The sequence below is a fragment of the Propithecus coquereli genome, unplaced genomic scaffold, assembly GCF_000956105.1.
Source record: "Propithecus coquereli isolate 6110/MARCELLA unplaced genomic scaffold, Pcoq_1.0 Scaffold14, whole genome shotgun sequence".
NCBI lineage: Eukaryota > Metazoa > Chordata > Mammalia > Primates > Indriidae > Propithecus > Propithecus coquereli.
The window spans coordinates 19,115,049-19,141,935 of NW_012138302.1; the positions used below are offsets into that span (position 1 = coordinate 19,115,049).

General features: G+C 47.1%; 1 protein-coding gene across 1 annotated transcript in view; it reads left to right on the plus strand.

Annotated features, from left to right (window-relative positions):
* The window catches only part of AGBL4 (ATP/GTP binding protein-like 4), a 1,510,571-nt gene that overhangs the window by 1,457,095 nt on the left and 26,589 nt on the right, over nt 1-26,887 (plus strand). The window contains exon 11 of the mRNA XM_012639488.1: nt 230-392. Coding sequence (XP_012494942.1) covers nt 230-392 — 163 coding nt within the window. The remainder of the gene's footprint in view (nt 1-229; nt 393-26,887) is intronic.

Sequence of the window (26,887 nt, forward strand, 5' to 3'; positions counted from 1 at the left end):
CAAATATGTGTCGAGTGCCAGTTCCTGTGCCTCAACAGCTCTGCTGGATGCTTTCATTTCATTATGTTTGTTTATTTAATCAGTCCTCATAGTCATCATGTGATGGGGGGCTAATATTCCCACTTTTCAGGTAAGGTAGCTGCGACCAGAGGTGTTGTAAGATTCGCTCAAGATCAACAGCCAGCAGGTGCCCGGCCCTGATTCTCTCCCCCTACTTTGTCTTTCACAGTCCAGCACATCCTTTAACCGGGATGCCGTGAAAGCGGGAACTGGCCGTCGCTTCCTCGGCGGGCTCTTGGACCACACTTCCTATTGCTACACGCTGGAGGTCTCCTTCTACAGCTACATCATCGGCGGCACCACGGCTGCCGTGCCCTACACTGAAGAAGCCTGTATCCTTGGCAGGTGCCCGCCCGACCGGAGCCAGCCCTCCTGCAGCCGAGAGTATGCAAGTTTGGCGGGTCAGGGATTAGGTCCCCAGCTCAGGTAAGGGCTGAGACTCTGGGGTGAGGATGGAGGTAGCTGGTTCTGCTGGAGGCATCTTTGGACTGTCCAGTTGCCCCCGCCCTTCATATGGATTCCCCAGCTGCCTCTGCCTGCCCCATGGACCCCCGTCTGCCTATATCTCAGCTGCTCCCGCCTCTCTCTCCCCTCCTCTCTCACGAGCCAGTGAGTCCTCTACCTCCTGAGGGATATGTGTCCCCAGGGTGGCTGAGGAAGAGCTTAACAATCTTGTCTCCTCCTCCTAGCCCTCAACATATGAGACTCTATTTTCTCTTTTCATCTTCTGTCTTCCTGTGCTCTCCCTCTCTCATTCTCCCTCCTCTCTACTCATGGTTTTTCCTTCTACTTGGTTTTTCTCGCCCTTGTCTCGTCTCCTTCTGTAACTCCCTCCTCTCCTGCATTCTGTCTCTTCTCCTCTTCCTGTCCTCCTTTCCTCTCTCCCTCTGCCTCCCCCCATCTTCCTTGTCTCTCCCCGTCATCCTCTGTGTGTCTTTCTCTCTGCTTTTGTATTTCCTTTGACAAATTGCTTTTCCTCATAGTTTCCTCATAAAATTTCTCTGAAAACTCCCAGGCTTGCTATGATGAGATTAGAGGTTACTTTCCAACTTGCTTGGTTTTTCAGGAATTATTTGTTAATAGTAATTCTAGTTTCCCGAGTACTGATTTCCATTTCAAGGTCACTGCAACAGGGCTGTAACACACTGGCAGATTCTACTTTCCTTTATTCTTTTGTTTTTGGATTGATCCATTTCTCCTTTCCTAACAGTTTTCTCAGAGAAAACAGTTTTCTCAGAGAAAGAGTTACAGTTGAAGGAGGAGAAAGGAACCTCAGGTGAAATGAACTCTGTATTTATGCAACTCCCCCCTCCGTAGGAGCAGTGCTCTTTTTAGTCTTCCTTCAACCCTTGGTGAGTGTTTACGAAGCTCCCGCCATGCTCTGTGCAGGAGAGCAGCTTTCCTGGTAGTGGCATAACTTAGAACCCGTCCACCCTGCCAGTGGCAGCTTAGTGGCTCTGGGGGGTCCAGTTACCTTGCTGGACACATGGAAGGTAGGCGATGGTCCCAGAGAGAGGGGCTTGCAGGGGGAAGCCAGGTGTTAGAGCAGTGTCCAGACCCTGTTGGACACCAGAGAGATTATAGTAATAGCTGAGAGTCCCCCCTTGCAGTCACCAAGACTGAGACGATCATCTTGAAGTCTGCTTTAATACCCAGCTGGCTCAGCAAGGCCAAGGGAGCAGGCTCTCCTCTGAGGCAGAGAGTCCATGGTTTCCAAAGTCCTGGCCATGTTATGTTCCACACTACCCCTCTCCACTGCCCATCCCCCACATACGTACACATTCGCTGATGTGTGGCCTATGACTTCTCCAGGATGAGCTATCTCCCGTAACACATGCACAGGTCTCATCCCACACCGTACCCACCTTGCTCTTCCACGCTATTGTGGCAAAGCGGGTAGAAGCGGTTTCCTGGAAGAAGAGTTTGAGCTTGAGCACCAAAGGGGATTCTGCAACCCTTATTCACATTGAGATGTGGGGCCTTCCAGAGGAGACCTGTACTTAGTTTGTTATTGTTTTATACATCCAATTTGATGGGTTCTCCTACCCTTTCTTATATCTCTCACCTGCTTTTGTGTTGGGAGTAAATCTGTTTGTTAGTAGAATGCCCCTCCCTCAGCCCAGGCCCAGGGTTTCCACCCCTCAACACCTAATCCTCACTCATCAAAAGTAAACACACCATTTGTGTGTGTCAGGAATCACATAAGGCTACAAGGGTAAGATATTGAACAATAAGTCACGGTTCTGGACTTGCAGAGTTTTCAGTCCACTTGGAGGGACAGAAAAGGAAAGATATAATATATGTAATATATATGATGTAAGATGTAATACATATGATAAGTTCTATGGTGGAGGAATTCCAGTAGGCTATGGGATGCTTTCATTTAACAAATTTATTGAGTGCCTGCCATGGGCCAGGTAAAGTTCTAGGCACAGGGAATGTAGCAGTGAACACATTAAAGACAAAACTGTCTTCACATGGGGGTAGGGGGGAACTCACGCACAGCCCTGGGAGTCAGGGAAGGCTTCCCAGTGTAAGAGCCATCTAAGCTGAGTTTTTAAGATTGAGTATAAGTTAGTCAAATTGGGTTAGGGTATGTTGTTGGAGGGAGGACATAGTAGACAGAGAGGGGAGGAAGGAAGGTGTGTGGTAGGAGCTATAAGTGGCCCAATGTGGCTGAAGGACTGCACGAGTCCAGTTTTTTTTTTTTTTTTTTTGAGACACAGTCTCACTCTGTTGTCTGGGCTAGAGTGCTGTGGCATCAGCCTAGCTCACGCAACCTCAAACTCCTAGGCTCAAGCAATCCTTCTGTTTCAGCCTCCGAAGTAGCTGGCAATACAGGCATGCGCCACCATGCCCGGCTAATTTTTTCTACATATATTTGTAGTTGTCCAGATAATTTCTTTCTATTTTTAGTAGAGACGGGGTCTCACTCTTGTTCAGGCTGGTCTCGAACTCGTGACCTCGAGCGATCCTCCCACCTCGGCCTCCCAGAGTGCATGAGCCACTGCACCCGGCCACGAGATCAGTTTGAAATGGCAGGCTGTGAAGGGTTTGAACTTAAATATGAAGGTAATGAAGAGCAATAGAAGGGTCTTTAATGGGGTAGAAAGCCACTCTGGCTGCAGCAGAAAGGATAGCTTGGAGGGGGCCAAGACTGTAGCAGGGACATCCGTTAGGTGGCTGTAATGACAATCCAGGTGGGAGATAATCCAGGCCTAGACTAGGGTGGCGGCCATGGAATATTTAGAATATGGACTGGGACGACTTGGTAATTGACTGGATGGGGAGGGCAGTGGGGAACAGGAGCTGGTGATTGGAAGGAGTTAAGGGTGAACAGAGGGGCTGTGCACAAGCTTAGCAGCCATGATGCTGGTGGAACCGCCCTGCCTTGTTCTGTCACCCGGAGGATGAGAAGAAGATACTGGAGTCACACCAGGGAAGCACAGACCAATTCAACACAAGCAAGGGTTTTAACCTGGGTCCTGTTTGAAATATATTGCTTTTAAAACTCTCCTCTCATAACAGAGGGAGACTTCAGGCAGACAGACTGTGATCGTTTTTGGCTGCTGGCTCCATGTCCTAATCAGAAAAAGAAATTACATGGTCTGATGGGAATGGCACTATGGTCTGGGAGAAAGTGTCCTCTAGTTTGGAAGTCAGGAGACCTGGATTCTGATGACAGCATCAACATCATCCCAGAGAGCACCCTCCAGCAAGTCCTCTAACCTCTCTGAGGTAAGCGTCCTCACCATTATAAAGGGACCAAGGATCTTCACACTTGTCTGACCTCTGATATTGGACTTAAATAGGAAATATGAAAAGTACGATGTTATGCAAAGAGAATAGACTTTAGATTCAGATGTATCTGGGTTTGAATCCTGGCTCCACCACTTACTAGATGTTCCACCTTGGGCAAGTTGTACAACCTCACTGGGCCTCAGTTTCCTAACCTGAGGCCCATCACTGAGCTGCGATGAGGTTAAAGGAAATAACTTACATGAGTGTGCACTATGAACTAAATATTAAGTGACTCTAAATTAAAACATTGAAGAGGCTTATGTGAGTGTGGATGAGGACCTGCATTTTGTTAAAGAATGTAGATAGGGGCCGGGCACAGTGGCTCACGCCTGTAATCCTAGCTCTCTGGGAGGCCGAGGCGGGCGGATTGTTTGAGCTCAGGAGTTCAAAACCAGCCTGAGCAAGAGCAAGACCCCATCTCTACTAAAAATAGAAAGAAATTAATTGGACAACTAAAAATATATAGAAAAATTAGCCGAGCATGGTGGCACATGCCTGTAGTCCCAGCTACCGGGGAGGCTGAGGTAGGAGGATCACTTGAGCCCAGGAGTTTGAGGTTGCTGTGAGCTAGGCTGACGCCACGGCACTCACTCTAGCCCGGGCAAAATGTCTCAAAAAAAAAAAAAAGAATGTAGATAGGGCTATTAGAGCAAGTGGCCAGTGGCTGCATTGGTAGAGTTCATGGGGCAAAGGGCATTGGTGGGGTCACCACTGTTGAGGGCCTTGCCTTGACCACAGAACACCAACCAGTTCACACAATGGGGGGTTTCCAGTTTCCATGATGGGGTTTCTCATGTTTGTCATCCAGGGTACCCCCTTCCCAGTATCAGGACACACAGAGTCCAGGTAGTTAGCCAGAGGATGCTGGATAAGTGGAAGATCAGGAAGGGCTGGGGGAGGTAGGGAATCTCAAGGGACATTTCACCCAGGCCCACAATAGTGTCCACTCCCCACAGACTGGAGCATATATGTCTGATAGTTCAATGTTTCTCCCTGAAAAAGCACCAGCTAAACATGGCCAGGGTTTTGCTCTCTGACTTCCCATCCCTATTACATCAGGGAAATAAAGCAATGGGCATAGCCACCGATGCTTACCTAGCTGTGTGACTTTGAGCTGGTTATCTCACCACTCTGAGCCTGTTTCCCCATTTGAAAATAAAAATGATACCCACTTTGCAGAGTTATTGGGAGGGTGAAAATGAAGCACTATATCTGCGGCACTATGTACTGCCTAACCTCTAGCAGGTACGCAACAAACGTTCTTGTCCCGACTTTTCTCAGCCTCATGCAAAATATATCACTTTCCTTCTGTTGGTTGAGTCTTCAACCTGATGATCTAGCTTTGAAGCCAGCAGCTAGGGTTTGAATTCTGACTCCACACTATTACTGGGTGGCCTCAAGCAAGCCTTGTCCCCTCTCTTATCCTCCATGTCTAATACTTCCTACCTGTCAGAATTTTTGTGGAGTAAAATTATGTGTAGACTTGATCACTACTCTGATCCCTTCCAGCTCTGACATTCTAAGATTATTCCGATTCTAAAACTCTAAGTTATATAATGCCATGCTTAGATGAATTTATGATGTCAAGAATTGATAATTCTGTTATTTAGTGAGTTTTAAAATTCGGTGATTCCATGAACATAAGAGTTTTCTAATCTAATAGGGAAAATCAATAAAAAAGTGTCCTGGACAGCTGATCAGGCCAAGCCAATAACTATTTTCATTCTTTTAGTTTAGGAGTTCTTAATTGAGGGGCCCATGGATGGGCTTCAAGAAAACCCCATGAATCATCTAAAATTTATGCAAAGCTGTGATTAAGATGCAGAGTTCTTTTTGGGGAGGAAGGCTCATAGCTTTCAACAGAACCTAAAGGGAAGGCCTCCTGAGAGACATCTGTCCTGGCTAGTGGCCTCTGGGGCTCTTGACTGTCCATGCTGCAGCAAGAATACAGCTGTGATGTCAGAATCTTGGGTGTGAGTTCTGCTTTGCATCATTCTCCCTCAGGGCTCTAATCCAGTATTTAACCACTCTGACCCTCAGTTTCTTCATCTGTAAAGTACAGATAATGATTATTTACTTCACAGGTTACATGGGTTACATGGGAAAATGCAGATGAATCACTGGGCGTATCTCGGTGCCATTAAATATTAGTTCCCTTGCCTTTTCTTCCTGTCATTTGTTGGTTTTTTTTGTTGTTGTTGTGAAAGGATAAATTCCTGAGAATTTTGGACCATTTTTCAGCAAACCCTAGTTACATTTTACTGGCCTGCCAAGTAATAAATATGCTCCGTTCAAATGATTTTAAAAAGAGAGAGAGAAAGGCTAAACTGGAATCATAAAGTAACCCAGAGCTTCTCTGGCCTTTGTTTATGGTCTGGTTACAAGCCAAGAGGAAATAGCTCTTTGACATAATGGATGAGAAAAACACTGGGAACAGAAACCTCAGGTCCTGAGCAGACTGGTTTCCACCCAGGCTTATACCTACGGATACACTGAAATCAGAAAATGCTGGCTCTGGGGAAAGGGTATGGCTGGCGTGGCCAAGAGAAGATGCTGAGATTTCAAATTCCATTAATTGGATCAGTCTCAGTTCAGAGCCCACTATATGCCTTGCACTGGGTCCTCTGAAACATATATCAGACATTGAAGATATCATTTCATCCAACAAAACTCATTAGATACTACAAAGAGATGAACAAAGCATGGTCCCTGCTTTCAAGATGAAGACAGTTTTGAGGGAAGGGAGGAAAGTAAAGAGACAACAGCATCACAGAGGGACAAATCCTCTGGCAGAGGGGAGCTCCGCTGGCTGGGGAAACAGTGGGGTCACCTAACCCAGCTGGGATGGTGTGGAGGGAGTAGGAAGGAAGGCTTCGCAGAGGAAGAGAAACCAGGGCTCAGACCTCCAGGGTGAACTGAATGCAGGCAGGAAAATAAGGGGTGGAGCAGCCTTCCTGGCAGAGGGAGAAGCACAGGGGAGAGCCCAGATGCCGGAGAGAGGATGCTACGTCCAAAGTATTGGAGGGTAGCTGGGGCTGGGCCAGAGGCAGCAGGTGATTAATAAATATAGGCAAAGCCAGACCATGAAGAGAAGGAGAAATATTTGTGAAATATGTAACAGGTACATTGAACAGGCAGTACTCACAAGGTACAATTAGGAAACAACTTTATTTTTTGTCTCCCATTGGCTTTATAGATAGATAGAGATTATAGATCTAGAGATATAAAACCTCTGGCATGAATCTCCAGTCACTCTCAGGAAATTGAAGGTTCTCTAATTAATTCTTGTCACAAAACAGTCTCAGTTCAGCAATGACTATGTCTGGTCCAATCAAAAACATCAAACCTCTTTAAAACAAAAACCTTGCTCATCCTCTGGCTCAAACCTATCTCAAATAGTCTACTCATGTGACCAAGGGGGTTAAGGGTCTGGCTGACTTCTTCTGTTTCCCTGACTGGGCTTTTAGCTTCCCCCACTCCCCATCTGGCTAATAGTAGCTGTTCACCCCTCCAAGGTTGAGCAGGATGGGGGGGGCAGGAAAGGGGCAGGAAAGGTCTTAGGTGACGAGTTCTCTCAGGAGGTGGCATGGGCGACTCCTCACAAGCCTCTCCAGACACACCCGCCCTGGTGCTGGAGATCTGTTGATGTGGGCGGATGCTCAGGTCAGTTGCTTGTGGTTCCTTCCTCAGTCCCTGGTGATCTGGCAGTCACCCTTGTTAGGGGCACTGCACCCCTCCACTGGCTCTCTTGTCTCAAGGTGAGCAAAAGGTTGCAAAACTGCTTTTCTGGTTTTCTTTTGAAAGTCTTGCATGGCGGTTTCATATCTAACTTTGAAATGTGGTGTCTGTAGTCTTGGGATCCAAGCTGAAGCCATAACTAAACAGTTCCATTCTGACCATATGTTCCAATGTCTAACAAGATTGAGCATTCTTGCTGAATGTTTGGATATGGGTAGAGGAAAGAGTCAAGGAAGATGCCCATGTTCTTGATTTGAACAGCTTGGTAGATGGTAGGGCCAATCACTTAGATACAGACTGTTGGAGAAAGGGGTTGGGGAAGGGGATATTTTGAGCTTTATTTGTAATGTGTTGAGTATAAGGGGTTTATATGACATCCAATGGAGAATTTTGGTTGGCAGATAGCTCTGTGGGCTTGAAGTTGTAGAGAGAGGCTTGGGCTTTAGACAGTCTCAAAATTGATCTTTCCACAAGGTACTACAAAGTCACAATGAAGGAAATGATTTTCTTGGTGTGCACAGTAAAGGGAGGCTTCTACTTGATGGGTTGGTGAAAAGAATGCTGGACTGAGAGTCAGGATCCCAGTTCCAGTATGGCCTTTTGCCCCTCACCCCCTCATAAAGCTGTGTGACCTTGGTTAAATCACTTCACCTCTCTGGCCAAAGCCTGATACTAGGTTAAATCCTCGGTGAAGGGAGATGAACAAATGAGTGAAGTGGAAGCAGGCTTCACCCAGCATCTGCTAGTGCACTTGGCTCACAAACAGGACAATGAGTTATCTGATCTGTGCCGTTCAGAGAAATGTGTGTGTGTGTGGGTGGGTGTGGGTGCCATGTGGACTTTTGTTCTTGCAGGGGAAGCTTCACATTTTAGGTGGAGGACGGAAGAGTAGGAAGCAGTCTGGTCTGACCTGTTGTCATCTAAAGATACCTAGATACCTCCTAGTTCTTGTTTGTCACGCCCAGGGTAAAAGCTTTGTTAAGACTCGTAAGCAAAAAAAACTTCAGTCAGAGGGTTTTGGGAACAGAAGTCTAAGCTGTACTGAAGTCTGTTGATATTTTTCCCCTCCTCCCTGAAGACACAGACTAGAGTTTGATCTTTAAATATGAATCCTTCTGACCGACTGGCTGGCTGAGTGGATGACTAGTAACAGTAGTAGCCATGGTAAAAATAATAGTACTGAGAACGTGCTTCATGAAGAGGGTCAGGATCCCTGCACCGGAGCGTTGGCTTTGCCTGTGACTTGCCGCATATGTTGGAGGAGGTCTATTCCCTACCCTGGGTCCTAATTTTCCTATCTTTAGATTAGAAGATGAAAGAATGTGGTCTTTAAATTTATTTCCAGATAGATAGACAGATAATCATTTGATTTGGGCCTTTGAAATAATACCTCCATTTCACATTGAAACTGAAGCCCAGAAAAATCAAATAACATCCCAGGGCTGCACAGCTACGGGTGGTAGAGTGGGAATTTAAGTCCAGATTGGTCCAGCTCTAAGCGTGTGCTCTCTCCACTCTGCCTGCTCGGCTGGTGTCTCACCTTCCTCCCTGCTCTGCAGTCAGCCCAGTTCCCTTCTATTTCCTGTAGGACAAGAGCCTTTTTCTGAACCCCACAGAGGTTGGGACCCACGAGCCAGCTCTCACTAGTTCTCTAGACCTGTAAACCCTCTGTGTGACCCCTGCCCTCCACTTTGACCCCCCACTATCTGCAATCCCCGATAGCCCAGATGCAGCTCTGCCACATGCCACCCAGACCATCTCTCTGCAGTGCCCGGTGGAGCTGCCCTGCCCTTCGGGAACTCTGCCTTGGACTAACTGCCTCCCACCTCCAGATCAGAGTATGCCTCTGATTTCTGACTGTGTCCTGCCCAGGGCTGGAAAACCAAAAAGTCATTACCTTTCCCCAGCCTCCCTCATCCCCTAAAATGAGGTTTCTAAGGATTTTATCTGCTGTTGTCAAGTTTATAGCCATAATTCAAAATGCTGTTAATATTACTGTCAGCAGAGAGCTACAAATTACAAAGTTGTAAAGTTACTTTATAGTGATAACTGTCAGCCTTCACCAGCAGCACCGCAAGGCTCCATGGAAACCAAGTTGATGATAAGGAGTATTGTTTCAGGATTATGGCTGTTAGCTGATGGTCAGAAGAAATCTTGGCTGGTTCCTAAGTAACTTGAACCTGTTTGTCTATATTCATGTTCATTGGCAACTTACACACACAGTACTTGTGTTCCCACCTTCTTGTTATACAAATGTGGGGAGAGCCTCAAAAGCGTAAGGACTTTACCCAAGATCAGTTCCAACCAATCACACATTTGGGCCTAACTTTGACCAGCTCAAAGGACAATGACAGGGACCGTCTGCTACACTGTAGGTATTTAATAAATAGTTGTTGAATGGATGAATTCCTGGAACACTTGAGGGAGGGGGAGCTTGACAACATTTAGAACAAAGGTGTTGAAAAGTTTCTGCCTTTAGAGTAAAAAAAATTAAACAAAAGCAGCTTTGGAAGCAGTGATTTGGGGGAATGGAATTTCCCGTGTAGTAAAATGGGTTTAGACATCTTAATTGACACTATTAGGGTTGATATTGATCAAAAAGGCAATGTGTCAATTCCCACATCCACCACACTCACACTATCCTCCTGCCAAAAATTAGGCTGACTCTAGCTGTATTAACAGAAGCAGATTCAGGGAGCAAGGAGGTGCTGGCCTTCCTTTACCCTGCTGTGTCATAGACTCCTGGAGCTCTGTGTTCATTTCTGCCCCTCACTCCATGTCAGATGTTGATCAAATGGTGCATGGGCCCTGAGGCATTGGGTAGAAAAGGGAACACAAAGCTGGGTTTACTAACTGTACCAGTTTGCCTGGGATTGAGGGCTTTCCTGGGACAGGGGACTTTAAGTGCTAAAACCAGAACTGTTCTGGGCAAAACAACATGGTTGGTCACTCTCCCCAAAGCTGTGGCATACAAGGAACTGGTAAAGGAATTGGGGATATTTTCCTTGGAAAGAAGACATGGGGGGGCTCATAATTGCTTTGGTCAAATGTCTAAAGACCTGTCATGAAGCAGAGGGAGCAGATCTGTTCTGTGTGGCCCTAGAGGTCAGAACAAGGGCGGTGGGAGGCAGCTCCATTCCAAAGCTCTGTGGGGAAGATAATGACAGGGAAGGTCTGGAACCTGGGGCGACTCCTTGAGCACCTACTGTGCATCAAGTCCTGTGCTGGTTTCTAGGGATGCAGAGCCGAGTGGCCGTAGCCTCTCTGGAGAAGTTCCCGATGTGGTGGAGGAGATGGGCAGGAGAGTGACCGACCACAGGACAGTTGTGACGGAGGGGAGCAGAGGACATGGAAAGGAGCATCTAACCCAGCCTTGGGGGCACCAGGGGTGGGAGTATGCGTAGCAAGGAAGCACCGTTGCCTCAACAAAGTCTAGAAGGATGAGACGGGAGCATAGGGCCTTGCAGGCGGAGAGAGCGGCATGTACCAAGTCCAGAGCATTAAGAGAGCTGCTCCCCTCCTTTGGAGTCTGAGCCCGGTGCGAGTTGTGGAGTGAGAGGTGATGAGTCTGGAGAAGGCTATGGGCGAAGGACTGGAGATCCACGGCCACACCAGCGCTCCAGGGAGAGAACCGTGGTAGCAGCGGGGAGGATGGCTTGGACGGGGTCAGCTGGAGGCAGACAAGGGCACCACAAGCAAATGCTGTGCCACCTTGCCAAGTGACACCTGCCCGCCTTTCTTAATCTTTCATCTTCAAAAGGGTGTGTTCTCTGGGAGATTGGCTCTGAAAGTAAGTCAGAGGATCTCTTTCCTGATTCCCCTGGGGAACCAAGATCCAGTTTCTCAGACTATACTGTCTGACCAGAGGTTTGGGGATATCTCCTAGTGGAGTGTTGCATAATGGACAGCATCTGAGGTGAGATTCATGAGCCACATACTTTATTAATCTAGTCTCTGCCACGGACTTGCTGTATGATCTTGAGCAAGTCGCTACTCTTCCCAGGATCCCATCTGTAAAATGAAGGGTTTGGACAACAGGCCTCCATCCACTAGGCCTTACCCAAAAAGTCTATTTAATTCAGGGCTAACTCACATTTATTGAACATCTACTGTGTGCTGGGCACAGTAATCTTAGGATTTGGTCAGACCCTGGGGGGAAGGGGCCATTCTCCACAGGACCACCAATGCTCCTTTTCTTCCAGAAAGACCTGGAACCAGCACCTCAAATCTCGCTTCAGGCTGCATGCCCAGCTGAGACATGCTGCCTGTCTGGGATTTCTTACCCGTCAATATTTTCCTCAAGATGATAAATGTGCTGCCAATAAAAGGAGGCAGCTGCTAACTCTGTCTGCGACCAGGGCCTTTAGCTGGGGTTGTGGCCGTGCTTGGCTTATTGACGTGTCTCAAGAGACAGAAGCAGGGAGTCGTGGCTGGGAGGATGCAAGATGGGACTTAGAGGGAGGAAGGGGTCAGGACCACTGCTCCCAAGCCATGCAGATTTTGCCATGAGCCATTGGAGAGGAGAGAGGAGAAGGGATGCTTGGATTTCAGTTTAAAGCAAAATATATTTGCAGTGTTTACAAAGCCCCTACTGAATGCCAAGCCCTGGACGGACCATCCAGAAATAAACAGCACTTACCAGTGTATAAAGGCATTCAGAACCATCATGTCGTGTGCTCCCCACAACACTCTAGAGAGATGAGTATTATTATCTCTATTTCATAAACAAGGAATCCAAGGGTCGGAGGAGGGAGGTGCGTTTTGTCCTTGAGTGCACATCCTAAGCCAGGACTTTGGAAAGAAGACATGTGGGGACTCATAATTGCTTTGGTCAAATGTCTAAAGACCCGTCATGAAGCAGAGGGAGCAGATCTGTTCTGTGTGGCCCTAGAGGTCAGAACAAGGGTAGTGGGAGGCAGCTCCATTCCAGAGCTCTGTGGGGAAGATAATGACAGGGAAGGTCTGGAACGTGGGGCTGACTCGTTGAACACCTGTAGAGTATCGGGCCCTATGCTGGTTTCTGGGGATACAGAGCTGAGTGGTCGTAGCCTCAGGCTCTAGGAGTACCGAAACTCAGAGTGAGACAGAGGAAGCCTGTCCAGGTGACACAGTGTGTAGACGGTGGAACGATACCCTCCCAGAACTTTGGACTTGTGTCTTCTGATATTAAATCTTCTGATTGCCCCACAAAAAGATACTTCCTTTGAAGAAAGTGGCCGTATGGTTGAGGAGATAATAGCTGAGATGTAACTAACAGATCCCATTGTTAAATAAGAGGATGAAAACGACCATGGCCTTTGGAACCAGGCTGGCCTGGGTACAAACCTTGGTTCTGCTGTTTACCAGTTGTGTGAACTTGGGCAAGTGACCTAATCTCTCTGAGCCCGTTTGCCCATCTGTAACAGTGACTACGATGATATTTACCTCACAGGGTTGTTTTGAGTAGATGGAAACATTAAAAAAAAAATTCTCGTGTACCTAATAGATTACCTGGAACATAGTAGGCACTCAATAAATGACACTGTTATTATTACCATTACTAGACTACTTCTGAATTGGGTGAAATCTAAGTAATAAATTCCTGGGCCATCAGAGGAGATGAAATCTGTTTGGATTGTAAGTTTCGTGGAAACTTCCATGGAAGGTTCTTAAAATTCTTAAGGAGTTCTTCAGATTCTTAAATACTAATAGCAGTCTTCTTAAAAGTGTATTTGGATACCCTGATATCCCGATGGAGGTATCTGTACTCATGTGCGTAGTTCAAAACTTTTCTTTTACGAGGACAAAGTCATTAATGATCAGTCTCAGGACTCAGCCTATGATCAAGATCTGAAACCAAAGCTTACTCTGTGACCAAGATTTGGTATGTGATGCTCGGTTAGAGATAGCATGTGTTAACCCTTCTTAATGTGGTATTGAGGAAACATGCCACGATAAAGAGTTAAGATCCTCAGGTTCTCATCATGGATTTAAGAAATAGGAAGCCCAATGATTTTTATTTTTCATGCGATCAGGGACAATTGACACTCCATCTCTGTGCCTCAGTTTCCCATTCTCCCTATTGTGCCTTATCCTGTGAATGGTTGTGCAGATAAAATGGCATAGTAGGCAAGAAATGATTGTGAAAACTATTTCACCTTGTACTCAAAGGAGGGATGATTCTCGGTGAAGAGAAGGAGGGGGTGCAGGGAGGAGGTGGAGGCGTGTTACCCTTTAGGACAGAAAGCAGATCTGGAATAGGGTAGGGGCAGGAGCCGGGCCCAGAGGAGGTGCTGGGCTGGCAGAGAGGCAGCCAAGGAGGACCTGAATCAGTTCAATGCCCAGCTCGTGTCCGCAGGGATGAGCACAGGAAGCTGGCTCCATCAGAGATGCTGGCCACAGGGCTGGTAACCCACCAAGCTGAGCAGAGTCTGGATTCTCCCTCCTGGCTCCTTCCCTCTGCCGCTTGCCTTTGGGGGACGCCAGCTGCGGCTTCGTTGCAGTTGCCTGAGGTTGAGGTGCCCTCTCCTGGCCCCCAGGGTGCATGGCTGTCTGTGAAAGTCAAGCTCCCTTTGCACAGAGGACTGGAAAACAGCCCCATCCTTTGTCTGGGCAAGATCCGACTCTGGGGGGACCGAGCCACCTTTGGGGGGCTGGAGGAGGGAGAGGCACATCCCCTTCAGTTCTCCCAGGTTTCACTCTGCGTGAGCATCCCTCCTCCCCACCTAGATCGTCCCTCTTCCCTCTCTCTCATTCTCCTGGTTTCCTTTTCTCTTTTCTCTTTGTCTTTCTCTTTCCATTTGACTCTCTCTCTTAAGCATACGCACACTCACACACAGCTCTACTCTTCGCTCTCTCGCCTTCTCCATTTTCTGTCTTCTCCCCAGCAACCTCCCTTCCCTCCTCCCATCTCTTCCGCTTTTCCTTTCTCTCTCTTTCTTTCTCCTTAGCTCCTCTCCTAAGGCAAATAGTGGGAATGCTTTGCACTAAATCCACATTTGAATCGAGTATTCTCCATTTGGATGACCTTGAGCAAGTTGCTTAGCGTGCTGACACCTTAACCGACTGTGAGGATTGAAGGAGGCGACGTGTGTCTGCGCCTCCATGCAGCCTCTGACCTGGGCAGGGGCTCGGCAGTCCCTTCCCCTCCTCATCTCCCTTTCAGCTCTTTTTGTTCCTCCTCTTCTTCTTTCCTCATCCTCCCTTCCCTCTCTCCCTCCTCCTTGTTCCCAGCTCCTCATGCCACGGTTCAGATTTAGATTCAAACGCCACTCATGGAGCTTTTCAGAAAAGTGGGGACTTGACCTTCACCTTGAAGGAACTGTCTTTCAGGGCTCACTGACTCTTTTCTGCCTCCCCAAGGGAGGACAGCGTGACTTGCTGTTCAGGTGCCTGCTGAGCGTCTGTGAACGGAGCTAAGGGACAACCAGAGGCTGTCAGGATGCCCAGGGGAGTCTCTGTTCCCAGTGTGTCCTACAGGGAAGGCTTATGGTGAGGAAGGAATCATCCCTGAGGCCCACACGACATCCTGCATGTGTCCATGAGCCAGGTATTTTAATTTGCTTGCTGATTTATTTATCGTTTGTGGTAAATTACAACCAAACCACCTGCCGCAAGGAAGCAATGAAAAGCATTTCCCAGCACTGGGCTCTTAAGGAAACATCTCACCAGGGAGCTGTGCTGGGAGCCCAGAAAGAGGCAGTGGCCTCTGGCCTTGTGAGCTTTCCTTCAGCAGATGCCAACACAAGTGTCACGAGGCTGCCTCTCATGGTGTCCCCTGAGGAGAGCCAAGGGCACAATCCCAAAACACAGCCCAAGCGTGCAGCTGTCCGAGGTCTAGCTAGACGCTACACTAATGCAAGTGTGAGTAGGCTGCGTCCTTCACCCCACCCTCGGGGACTATCGTGTCTCTCCACCCAGCTAGGGAGAAAGCCGGCACACCCATGCGGTGCAGGTTTAGGCAAGGACAGGACGGTGGGGACGTGAGCCCGTATGCCTCATTTGTCAGTAACTCAGGTTCTGAAGTCATACAGGGCTGTTTTTAAATCCTAATTGTGCTGCTTCCAACTCCTGTGTGACTTTGGGCAAGTTACTTCACCCCTCTGGACTTCAGATTCCTTATCTGTTGAATTGAGGTGATGGCATGAACTTTTCAGGGTTTCTGTGAGGATTAAATGAGCTGATGCATGTAAGTATTTAACACTCTGACTGGCTCCTGGCAAGGGATGATAATAGCTATTATTATACATTACAGTTCTGTGTGCTCACTTCATGGGGATCCCAGTAAGTCAGGGATCTGCTGAGTAGGTGGTTGGGCAGCCATCTGGCTGCCTGGGTGGAGAGCTATCTGCACCCCAAGGGGAAACACAGTCTGATGACCAGTTTTAAAGCAAAAGGGATTCTCCTTCTGAGCTCTCTCATAAGGAGACTGTGACTGCAGTCTTCCCTACTCATTTGCACTAGGGGCAGACTGGAAAATCCCAAGCTCACGTCCCTTTGGCTAAGCCTGTTAGTGATAGTATGTGCAAGTGGATGTCTCTGGGATCCTGGAAATGCACAGCATTTAAAGCATGAGGAAGACACCTGAGTCTTGAGAGAAGGGAAATATTTACTGTTTGCCTGTTACGTGCCAGACTCTGTGCTAAGTGCCTTATTAGCAGCATTGTGACATAGTCACTGTATCTTATAAGTGAGAAAATGTTTGCCCATGATATTAACTTACCTGGAGTCACCCAACTTGTATGGGGCAGAGACAAGCCCTGAACCCAAAGCCCATGATTCCACAGCACCATTCTTCCTCCTGGGCTCACATCCAGCCCACCTGTGGGATGTCACCTGCCTCGTCCCACCCTCCCAGCCCTCCAGGCCCCACAGCTCCTTGGGGAGCAGCAGATCATGGGGCTCTGGCAGAAGAGACTCTTCTCTCCAAAAGGGGCTCACACTGCCTCTGCTGTGTGTTGGTTTTTTTCTGAGGACTCAGAGGTTGTCACTTGGCCTGAACTCTTCTATACCTCTTCACCGGAAGGTAATTGTTGAGGGAAAGTTACTGGGCTCTGTTGAAAGTCATTTTTAGATTCCAGAGCAGGACAAGAAGGAACAATGACTTCACATGTACATGACTAATTCAAAGCACTTTAATCTTCAAAATGTCAAACTTTATGGTCAGTGGCTGTTCCACAGTGAGCAGTGGCACTTTGAATGCTAAAATACCAGGATGGCAAGGCATCTAGACTGGAAGTCTCTTTAAGGGCAATTGCAAAGGTGATGGCTAGTGCTACAGGCCAGCTTTGAAGTATAATTTCAAAACACAACCTCATTGTAAGTGCTTGACCACCTGAGATCAAGATGTTCTAGGTAAATGGCACACATTAGCATGAATCTTTACTGCAACCCCCGAAAGATCGGCACTATGGTCCCCATTTGGTTGGGCTTAGGTAGGTGGGAGAGGAGACTGATGCTCAAGGTAATTGGAGGATATGGCTGAGGTTATGTAGTTAGCAAGCATTTCTGCTAATTCTCAAACCCAAATCTGTTGCCCTCATCGAAAGCCCACCCTCTTGCTACCACAGCACATTGGCTTTTGCCTTCATGGCTTTAAAGCAACATTAACTCATCCATGTTGGACCCACCAATGATCTAAGACAAATTTGGAACAAATAAATAAGGACCTACTTCAGGTAACCTTAGGTCTGTGTCAAGAAACAAGGTCTTAGAGAAAGTCCATCTGGTTCTGGTCTCCTGAACCTCCTGAAGTGAGGGAAGCCAGGCTGGAATCCAGACTTCCAGAAACTTACTGTGTGACTCAGTAACTTCATTTTCCCTCTCTGGGCTTTCATTTTACTATTCATAAAAGTGTTAGAGGGACAAACACAAAACTAGTATTTACCAAGTGCCCACCCTGTACCTGTGCTGGGCATTGGTGATCAAAGATGAATAAGACATTGCTTTTTCCCTTAAGGCAGCAGAAGAACAAGGGATTCTCTAGCATCCTCTCCTGCTCAGATATTCTATGAACTCAAATTGCAACCACAAGTATGGATGATGGGTCAGCTTTGAAGTACAATAAGTCCTTTCACCTTATTCAGTGTGTCTTAGGTCTACTGTAACTTAGACAAAGGGTTTCGAGCTATATACCAGTACGCCCAGGGTCAAAGCACACACAGAGACCAGTAGGTCCAGGTAGAGAGGCCAGAGGACACATCAGAATCAAAAGGACCCAGATGTTGGCCCTTATTTATTCAACTATTCACTCATTTGTTTAACAAAAAGTTTCTGAGCATTCCTTCTGTGCCAAGCCCCTTACTAGGTGGCTGAGGACCCAGAAATGGGTCAGGAAAGGCCCTGGCATTCCAAAGGTACAGTCTTGTAGAGAATATGACATGCAAACATTACTACTACACCTAAGGTACAGAGGGGAGGCAGGGATGGCTTCACAGCGGAGGAGCCCTCGAGCTGAAACTCAGAGAAGGAAATCGACATTCTACGCCAAAGCCCAGAGACGTGATACAACACGCTGTGTTCAGGAGTGGAAATGTATGAAGCTTCCAGCAAGGGAAGGGCTGTGAGTGGAGTATTCTCCCTGACCCCACCAATGTTGGGCATGCTTAGGTGACTTGCTTTGGCCAACAGGATGCTAACAGAACTGACTCAGATGGAGATCTTGAAAATGCCTATGCAATGTGGTTTGGCACTGGCCACTCCAGTGATCCACCAGGGGACAAGCATGCCAGAGGGAGCCACTGCTGCTTCAGCCCAACCCCACAATGTATGGGGCAAGGCAGACCTGAATCCCACCTGCAGTCTGGAGCCCAGCCAGCCTGCAGCCCTACCTCCCGGCCAAGTTTAGCCTAGATCAGTCAAACTAGCCACCGGCAGACTCAGAAGACAGAGGGAAAAAATGAACGTTGTTTAAAAATGAGATGAGGCAGAGGAGTGGGGTCCCTGTTTTGTGTGCCCTGCTGAGGCATGTGGGTACTGGTCACTTTGAATGAGGAATGACACAATCAGATTTGCAGGATTCTCGATCCAAAGAGAAAGACAGCAGCTGAAAGACCCAGTGGAGCTTGAAGGCCAAATAAGACCTCCTAGCTGAGCTGTCCATCAAGTTGGCCTGTGAGGACCTCAGCGTCTTCTGTGCTTGCAGCTGAGGGAGGCAAGCTTATCAAAGAGAGTCCCAGCCCCAGTTCTTGATGGGTTACTGCTGCACCAAGGTGCTGATCGCTCAGCCCTTGCACAGTCTCACAAGGCCTAGAGTAGCCCAAGCCCCAGGGCCAATGATCTCCAGCAGAAGGTGGCCCCTCACTTTTCCCTTCACCATGCAAACAAGCATCAACATTTTCTCTGAGAGTCGTGGCCTGAGAGGTCAGGAAGCACTGGCTTAGCGCCCTGAGGGATCCAGCCCCTCGCTGCCCCGCTAGGGACCCACCATCTGCTCCTGCCTGCATCTTCCCCTTGAGGCCCATCTCCTTCAGGCCCCTCGACCGTCTCCCTCCCCTCAGCGGGTGGCGGAGAGCAGAGCCAGCATTGCACCTTTGCATCCGTAATATACTGTCTGAGGATTTTTTTATTACCCTGTCGAGACAAAAAGCAATGGTATGAATTTCAATTCAGGACCCAGTCGACTGCAGCACGGCGTCTGAATCCTCCTCAGCAGCTCTGCTCTAGCTCTGAGAGCCGCCGGAGATTATTAGTCTGTGCTGAACGGCTCTTCTGGGCCCCCATCCGCAACCCCAACCCCCATCCCCACCAGGCCCATCCGGTGCTGAGTAGCACATGTGCTTAGGCATTGGAAGGAAGGACAGGTCAGGGCTGTGTTATGGGCCCAGCCTACTCTGGGCCCCCAGCAGCATCAGAGAGCAAAGAGGGCTAGAGCAGTTTGGAAGACTTCCTGGAGGTGATGATCCTTGATAATAAGATTTGGCAAAGCGAGGGGGCTCACAATTGACAGGTGCTCTCACATGTACACACAGGGCACAGGGAATTACCACAGTAACTCTGTAAGGGAAGAACAATCACCCCCATTTTACAGATTAAAAAACAAAAGCTCATTGAGGTAAAGTGACCTGACAGAGGTGCACAGCCAGTGAGCGACTATATGAGTCAGTGTGTTCTGGAGAAACAGAACCAATAGGAGACACACACACACACACACAGAGACAGAGAAAGATTTAAGGAGTTGGCTCAAGCAATCTTGGAGGCTGGCGAGGGTGGGCTGGCAGGCTGGAGCCCAGGGAAGAGTCCATGCTCTAGTTCAAGTCCAAAGTCTGTCTGCTGCAGAATTCCCTCTTGCTTGGGGAAGGTCAGTCTCTTGTTCTATTCAGGCCTTCAACTGATTGAATGACGCCCACCCACATTATGGAGGGAAATCTGTTTTCCTCAAAACCCACTGATTTAAATGTTAATCTCATCCAAAAACATCCTCACAGAAACATCCAGAGTAATGTTTGACCACATATCTGGGCATCATGGCCCAGCCAAGCTACACATAAAATTAACCATCATAGTGGTAGAGCTTGGGTTTGAACTCAGGTCTTTTGGCTTCGAGTCCTGAACTCGACTACATCAGAGCACCCAAAGCATCTGTTCTGGACCTGACAAGAGGAGAAGTATTTGAAGTAGTGGCATTTAGTCCAGTTTAACAAATATTTATTGAGAATTTCATTTTACCTAGCTCTATTAATATCGATATTAAAAACAAAACAAGATAGCATCTACCCTCACAGTCTAGTGAAGGTACTTACAGTCCAATGGTGAAGCAGGGAAAGCATTCTGAAGAGTGCGTCATCAGGAATAAAGGCGCAGTGCTAGAGCTTGGGAATAAATCAGCCTGTCTGGAATGGTGAATTCATACAGGGGAGGCTTAGGAACTAAAGTTGGAAAAGTTCTTTAGGGCCAGATCATAGAAAGCTTTGAATGCCATAGTACTAATTTTGAGTTTTAGCTTATAGGCAAATGGGGAGCCAGAGAAGGTTCTTGAGCAAGAGAGTAGCATGAGAAAATTATTATATTAACAGAAGTGGATGGTATGTATAGAAGGAGCTAGAGTTTACCTTAGACCAGTGGGCACTTCTTCTTGGTATGATTTTGGGAGCATTGTGAAGTCCATACTTCATTCCCCAATCAAGAAAGAAACAACCAGCAAGGGCCAAGAACTCCTCCTACCTACTAGCTTTTCAGTGAAGTTGCAAAATTAAGGGAGGGCAATCAGTTACGTGGCAGGCACTGCCTTATAGTTTCCCTAATTTAGTCTCAAAACAACCACGTAAAGAAGACAGGACAGGGATTTTTGTTCTCATTTGAACGATAAGGACATTGGGCTGGGCGCAGTGGCTCACGCCTGTAATCCTAGCACTCTGGAAGGCCAAGGCGGAAGATTGCTTGAGCTCAAGAGGTCAGCCTGAGCAAGAACGAGACCCCGTCTCTACTAAAAATAGAAAAATTAGCCGGACATCGTGGCACATGCCTGTAGTCCCAGATACTTGGGAGGCTGAGGCAGGAGGATCACTTGAGCCCAGGAGTTAGAGGTGGCTGTGAGCTAGGCTGATGCCATGGTACTCTACTCAGGAAAACAGAGTGAGACTCTGTCTCAAAAAAAAAAAAAAAGGCCGGGCGCGGTGGCTCACGTCTGTAATCCTAGCACTCTGGGAGGCTGAGGCGGGCGGATTGTTTGAGCTCAGGAGTTCGAAACCAGCCTGAGCAAGAGCGAGACCCCGTCTCTACTAAAAATAGAAAGAAATTAATTGGACAACTAAAAATATCTAGAAAAATTAGCCAAGCATGGTGGCGCACGCCTGTAGTCCCAGCTACTCGGGAGGCTGAGAGGCAGGAGGATCGCTTGAGCCCAGGAGTTTGAGGTTGCTGTGAGCTAGGCTAACACCAGGGCACTCACTCTAACCCGGGCAAAAGAGTGAGACTCTGTCTCAAAAAAAAAAAAAAATGGTAAGGACGCTAAAGTTCAGAGAGATAAAGTAACTTTCCCCAGGTCACACAGCAGGTAGATGTGGGGGTCAGAATTCCCACTAGAGCTATCTAATTCCACAGCCTGCACTCTTAGCCACTGTCTAAATTGCAATAGAGGGTGGGGATTGATTGGGAGGGACCCTGGATGCTTGAGTGTTGTGAAAAGAGGAGTAAATGAAGGGATAAAGAGAAAAAAAAAGGAGTTGAGGAACTGAAGACCATTTTTTGAAGATTATAATGCCTTACCAAGGCCTGACTCGGGTAGATGCTGGAAACGGGGAGACCCAGTCTAGAAAGACAGAGAATGTCAGCTGGGGGAGACCTTGGAAGACAAAAGGAAGTGACTACTTCCAAGTAATCACTTGGAAGAGCTGGTAACCACTTACCATACCCATCCCCAACTAGAAGCCCAGCTCTACCTCCTGTCCCGACTGTGTTTGTGTTGGCGGTGGGGAGAGAGGTCATTTCTTACTGCTAGCAGGGCCCTCGGCTGGACTCTGGTTGCTACAGCCACTCAGTCCCTCCGGAGTTAACCCTCCAGTGCCACAGTGGAGCAAGCTCCTGGGAGCAGCAGTGATTTCCTGGTTTGTTCCTATCTGCAACCATTGCCTTACCTGGTGGGAGGCATCATCTGCTCTAATTAGCTTCATTAAAATGCTGATTAATAACATCTTGCCTGGGCCAGGTGTATGATGGGATTGGCCTCGTCACTGTAAATGTTAGTGTTCTTTGCAGCTATTTACACACAGTTAACACCTCAGCAAGGCCCGAAGGGGGATAGACAGCAGAGACTGTGAAAATGCCCCTGAACGGGGCACCAGATGCACGGAGATAGCAAGAGATGAAAGTGGAGTCTGAGCGCAGAGGACTTTGTTTGCCAAGTTAAGCTCAGCGTCTAGGTTGCAGATGGAAGGTCACCAACTGGTAGTCCATAGCTGGCTCCGTCCTGCAGGTGGGGGCTTGGCCAGGAAAGTGTGTGCTGGCTGGTGAGTTGGCTGGTTGGTTGGCTGAATGTTGAGTTTGGGGTTCTGTGAGCATGGCATTTACTGTCCAACTTGTCACTACCCCCTCTATAGTTTCATACCTGTCATTGCATTATTTACATTTTGAGCTGGTCCTCTGAAGACATTTGAGGGTGTGACCCTCGTGTATATGCTGGTTAGGAGACGAGGCAGTAAAAAGAACAAGTTAACAGGGAAGTGTGGAAACAAAGCATGGGCATAGAAAGACATAGATCACGATCAGGGATCAGTGAGGTATTGCAGGGGCCAAACGGTGTGAGGAGAAGCCCAGAGGTAAAGCCAGTATGGAGCCCCCAGGACACCCCATGCTGTCTAGTGTGGTTGGAGTGTCAGTGTGGAGTGGGGAGTAGGGAGAGGTGGGTCAGAGAAGGCTGCAGGGAAGGCAGCGGGAGCCAGAGCCCAAAGGGAGGCCCTGAACACCACTTTTAATGGGTTTGGACTTGATCCAGAGAAAGTGCAGAACCAACGAAAGGTGTAAGTCAGGACGAGATGTGGTCAGCTCTGCATCTTAGGAGTGTCACTCTGGCAACAGGGATAAGAATGGACTGGACAGCAGCAAGCAGAGACCAGAGGCTATTGCAGTAACCCAGACAAGCAACCACGTGGCCCGAACCCGGGCAGAGCCGTGTAGTGGGGAGGAGGAAAGATGGGAAAGTCATTTCCTAGGCAGACCCAGCAGGAGTCTCATCAGCGTCCTTTCTTGAGGGAGGCAACTGCTTATGGGCCTGACTGCTGAGCTCATTGGTCCACAGGAGGAAGTACACAAATGAGGGGGTGCTGGAGACATGGTGGCCTTCAAAGGAGAAACCAAGGCTCAAGGGAAGTCCAACTTTCAGTGTGAGAAGGGGAGAGAAAAGTTCTGGCTTGGGTCCCCTGTTTTCTCCCTCTCTTGGATCTTGCTACAGCAGCTAAGCTTTGCCAATTTTTTTGTATTATTATTTCAAAATATTAAGGGGGTACAAGTGTTTTGTCACATGGGTGAATGTATAATGCTGAAGTCAGGGATTTTAGCGTGTCCATCACCAGAATAGTATTCACTGTACCCGATAGGTAAGTTTTTATCCCTGCCGCCCTCCCACCCTCCCCCTTTCTGGATTCCCAATGTCCTTTACATCTCTTTGTGCCCATGTGCACCCATTGTTTAGCTTCTACTTGTTAGTGAGAACATGTGCTTATTTTTCCATTCCTGAGACACTTCACTTAGGATAATGGTCTCCAGTTCCATCCAAGTTGCTGCAAACAACATTACTTCATTCCTTTCTATGGCTGAGTAGTACTCCATGGTATCTATACACCATATTTTCTTTATCCATTCATCAATTGATGGACACTTAGGTTGATTCCACATCTTTGCAATTGTGAATTGTTCTGCAGTAAATATTCAAGTGCAGGTGTCTTTTTGATAAAATGACTTCATTTCCTTTGCATAGATACCCAGTAGTGGGATTGTTGGATAGAATGGTAGGTCTACTTTTATATCTTTGAGGAATCTCCGTACTGTTTTCCGCAGAGGTTGTACTAATTTACAGTCCCACCAAGAGTATATAGGCATTCCTTTTTCACCACATCCATGCCAGGATCTATTGTTTTTCTGACTTGTTAATAATGACCATTCTGACAGGGGTAAGATGGTATCTCTTGTGGTTTTAATTTACATTTCCCTGATGATTAGTGATGTTGAGCATTTTTTCATACATTTTTGGCCATTTGTGCATCTTCTTTTGAAAAAAATTCTGTAATTTGAACTCTCAGAGCTAAGCCAGATTTTACAGGTCAAAACATTAAGTCTTACCAATGATTAGCTACCTTCCCGAAGCTACTGGTGGCTGAAGTTTTTTGTCATATTTTTGTTGCATGTTTTAAGAAATTTATTTCTTTTTCTCTGTTTTCTCTGTACCTATCTGATTGTTTGTCACCTTTTCTGTTTGTCTCTCTCACTCTGTGTCTCTTTTTGTTTCTGAGAATCTGTCTTTGTGTGCTGTTTCTCTCTGCATCTCTCTCTCTGTCTCTCACCCCCCCCTCTCCTTCTCTTCCTCTTTCCTCTCTCCATCTCTCCCTTTCCTCTCTGTCTCTTTTTCCCTGTCTCTAGTTCTGGTGAGTCAAATGACTCAGGGATGAGCCCAGTCTCTGCCCGGTAGTTAATTGATGGCTGCTATAGAATTGCCTAAGTGAGGAACTCTTGTCATTAGCAAGAGATGGGTTGCCTTGGCCTACAACTTGGAAACCTTTGAAATCCTGCATCTAAATTGCCATTCTTTTGACTGCTGCTAGTGATGCTAATTAGCTGTGTTAATTGGATGTTTTGATATTTGAAGAGCAAAGCAATCCAACTCCTTCCCCCAGAAAGCCAAAATTATTAATGAACTTGGCAGCAGGCTTGGCTCTCTTTCCATAGTGGGCACAGCCAAAGATTTCGGGGCAAAGGGGTTATTCTAAGGAAGTGCCTTGCCTGCTCTTGTGGAAAGCGAGAGGCTGGGAAACTGCTGTGGAACTTCCTAGTTGTGAAATCACCCAGTGGAACGGAAGAGTCTCAGACCTGAGGACCGAAGACTGACATAAGGAATTTGGCCCCACTCTGCCACTCCCTGCCATCACCCTCGACAGCCACGCTTGAACTCTTGCATCCCGTGCCTGGCATGGTACCTGGCACATACTTAGCATTTAGCATATATTACTCAGTGAATAATCAACAAGAGCATTGCTTTTTATGTCAGCCTTGGATTCAAATCCCAGCTCAACCACTTTCTAGCTGGATGATTTGAGCAAAAGTTACTTCACCTCTCTGAGTCTCAAATTTCCTTTCAACCACATATTGGTGAAGAATTCTGATGAATACAATTTTCTCCAACTTGTTATATTTTACTGATACTTTATTATTATCCCATTAAGAATGCTGCCTGGTACCCTACCTGCCTAGCCTGCCTCTTGATCTGGCTCGGATTATAAAACAAATTAAAGCTAAGTAAAAGATATGTACAGAATCCTATGGGGACACAGAGAATAAAGCAACTAATTCAACCTTGGGGAAATCTAGGAAGACTTACTAAATGGGGCAGATTTTGAGCTGGGTCTGCAAGGGTGATTAAGCATTGACTAAGAGAAGAGAGAGTGGGAGGAAGAGGAAGGCACTCCATAAGTGTCTACAAAGCCCAGAGCCAAGGACAAGCACCACGCTGCTCTGAAATAAGAGGCCTGCTGACCTCTAAGGGCCCTGCTAGCTCCATGTGGCAGGATTCTATGAAACCAGTGTTTCCTATATCTTAGGGCATATTTTTTTTCTTTTTAGGGAGAAATCCATAATTAAGAGCAGAGCCAAGAAAATAGGAAAGGGAAGTTTGAGTGTGGAGGAAACTTGACATCTTACTCACAATTGAAAGGAATATTTTTCAAGAAGCCAAGCCCACAGCCTGCAATCTGGTTGCATTAGTCAAGGTTCTCCAGAGAAACAGAACGAATAGGATGTCAATATCTGTATCTATATACCCCCTGTTGGTTCTGTTCTCAAATATTTATAAAGAGGTTATGTACATAAAGAGGTTTATTATAAGGAGTTGGCTCATGAAATTATGGAGGCTGAGAAGTCCCAAGATCTGCAGTCAAGAAGCTAGAGTCCCAGGGGAATTCCAGTCTGAGTCTGAAGACCTGACAACCAGAAGAGCTGATGGTGGAAGTTTCAGTCCAAAAGCCAGCAGACTTGAGACCCAAGAAGAGTGCACATTTCAGTTCTAGTCTAAAAGCTGAATAAGGCCAATGTTCCAGATCAAGTAGTCACATAGGAGTTCTCTCTTACTCAGCCTTCTTGTTTATTCAATCTTCAGTTGATCAGATGAGGCCCACCCACCCTAGGGAGGGCAATCTACTTAACCTAGTCTACCCATTCAAATGTTAATCTCTTACCCTCACGGAATAATGTTTGGCCAAATGTCTGGGCACACCATGGCCCAGTCAAGTTGACCATAAAATTAACCATCACATTGGTTAATTGGCCCTTGGGATATTTTCAAACACCATGAGGGGAAGCACAGGTCAGACAGTATGATCATGAGTTCTGAAGGCTCAGGACAAAGATTAATAAGTGATTACCATACCATTGATCACTGTATCAATAGAGGTAATCTAATCCAATATCCTTTTATAGAAGAAAGAGAGAAGAAAGAAAGAAAGAAAGAAAGAGAAAGAAAGAAAGAAAGAAAGAAAGAAAGAAAAGAAAGAAAGAAAGAAAGAAAGAAAAAAGAAAAGAAAAAAGAATAGAAGAGAAAGAAAAGGAAAGAGAGAAAGAGGGAGGGAGGGAAGAAGGAAGGAAGAAAGGGGGGAGGAAAGGAGGGAAG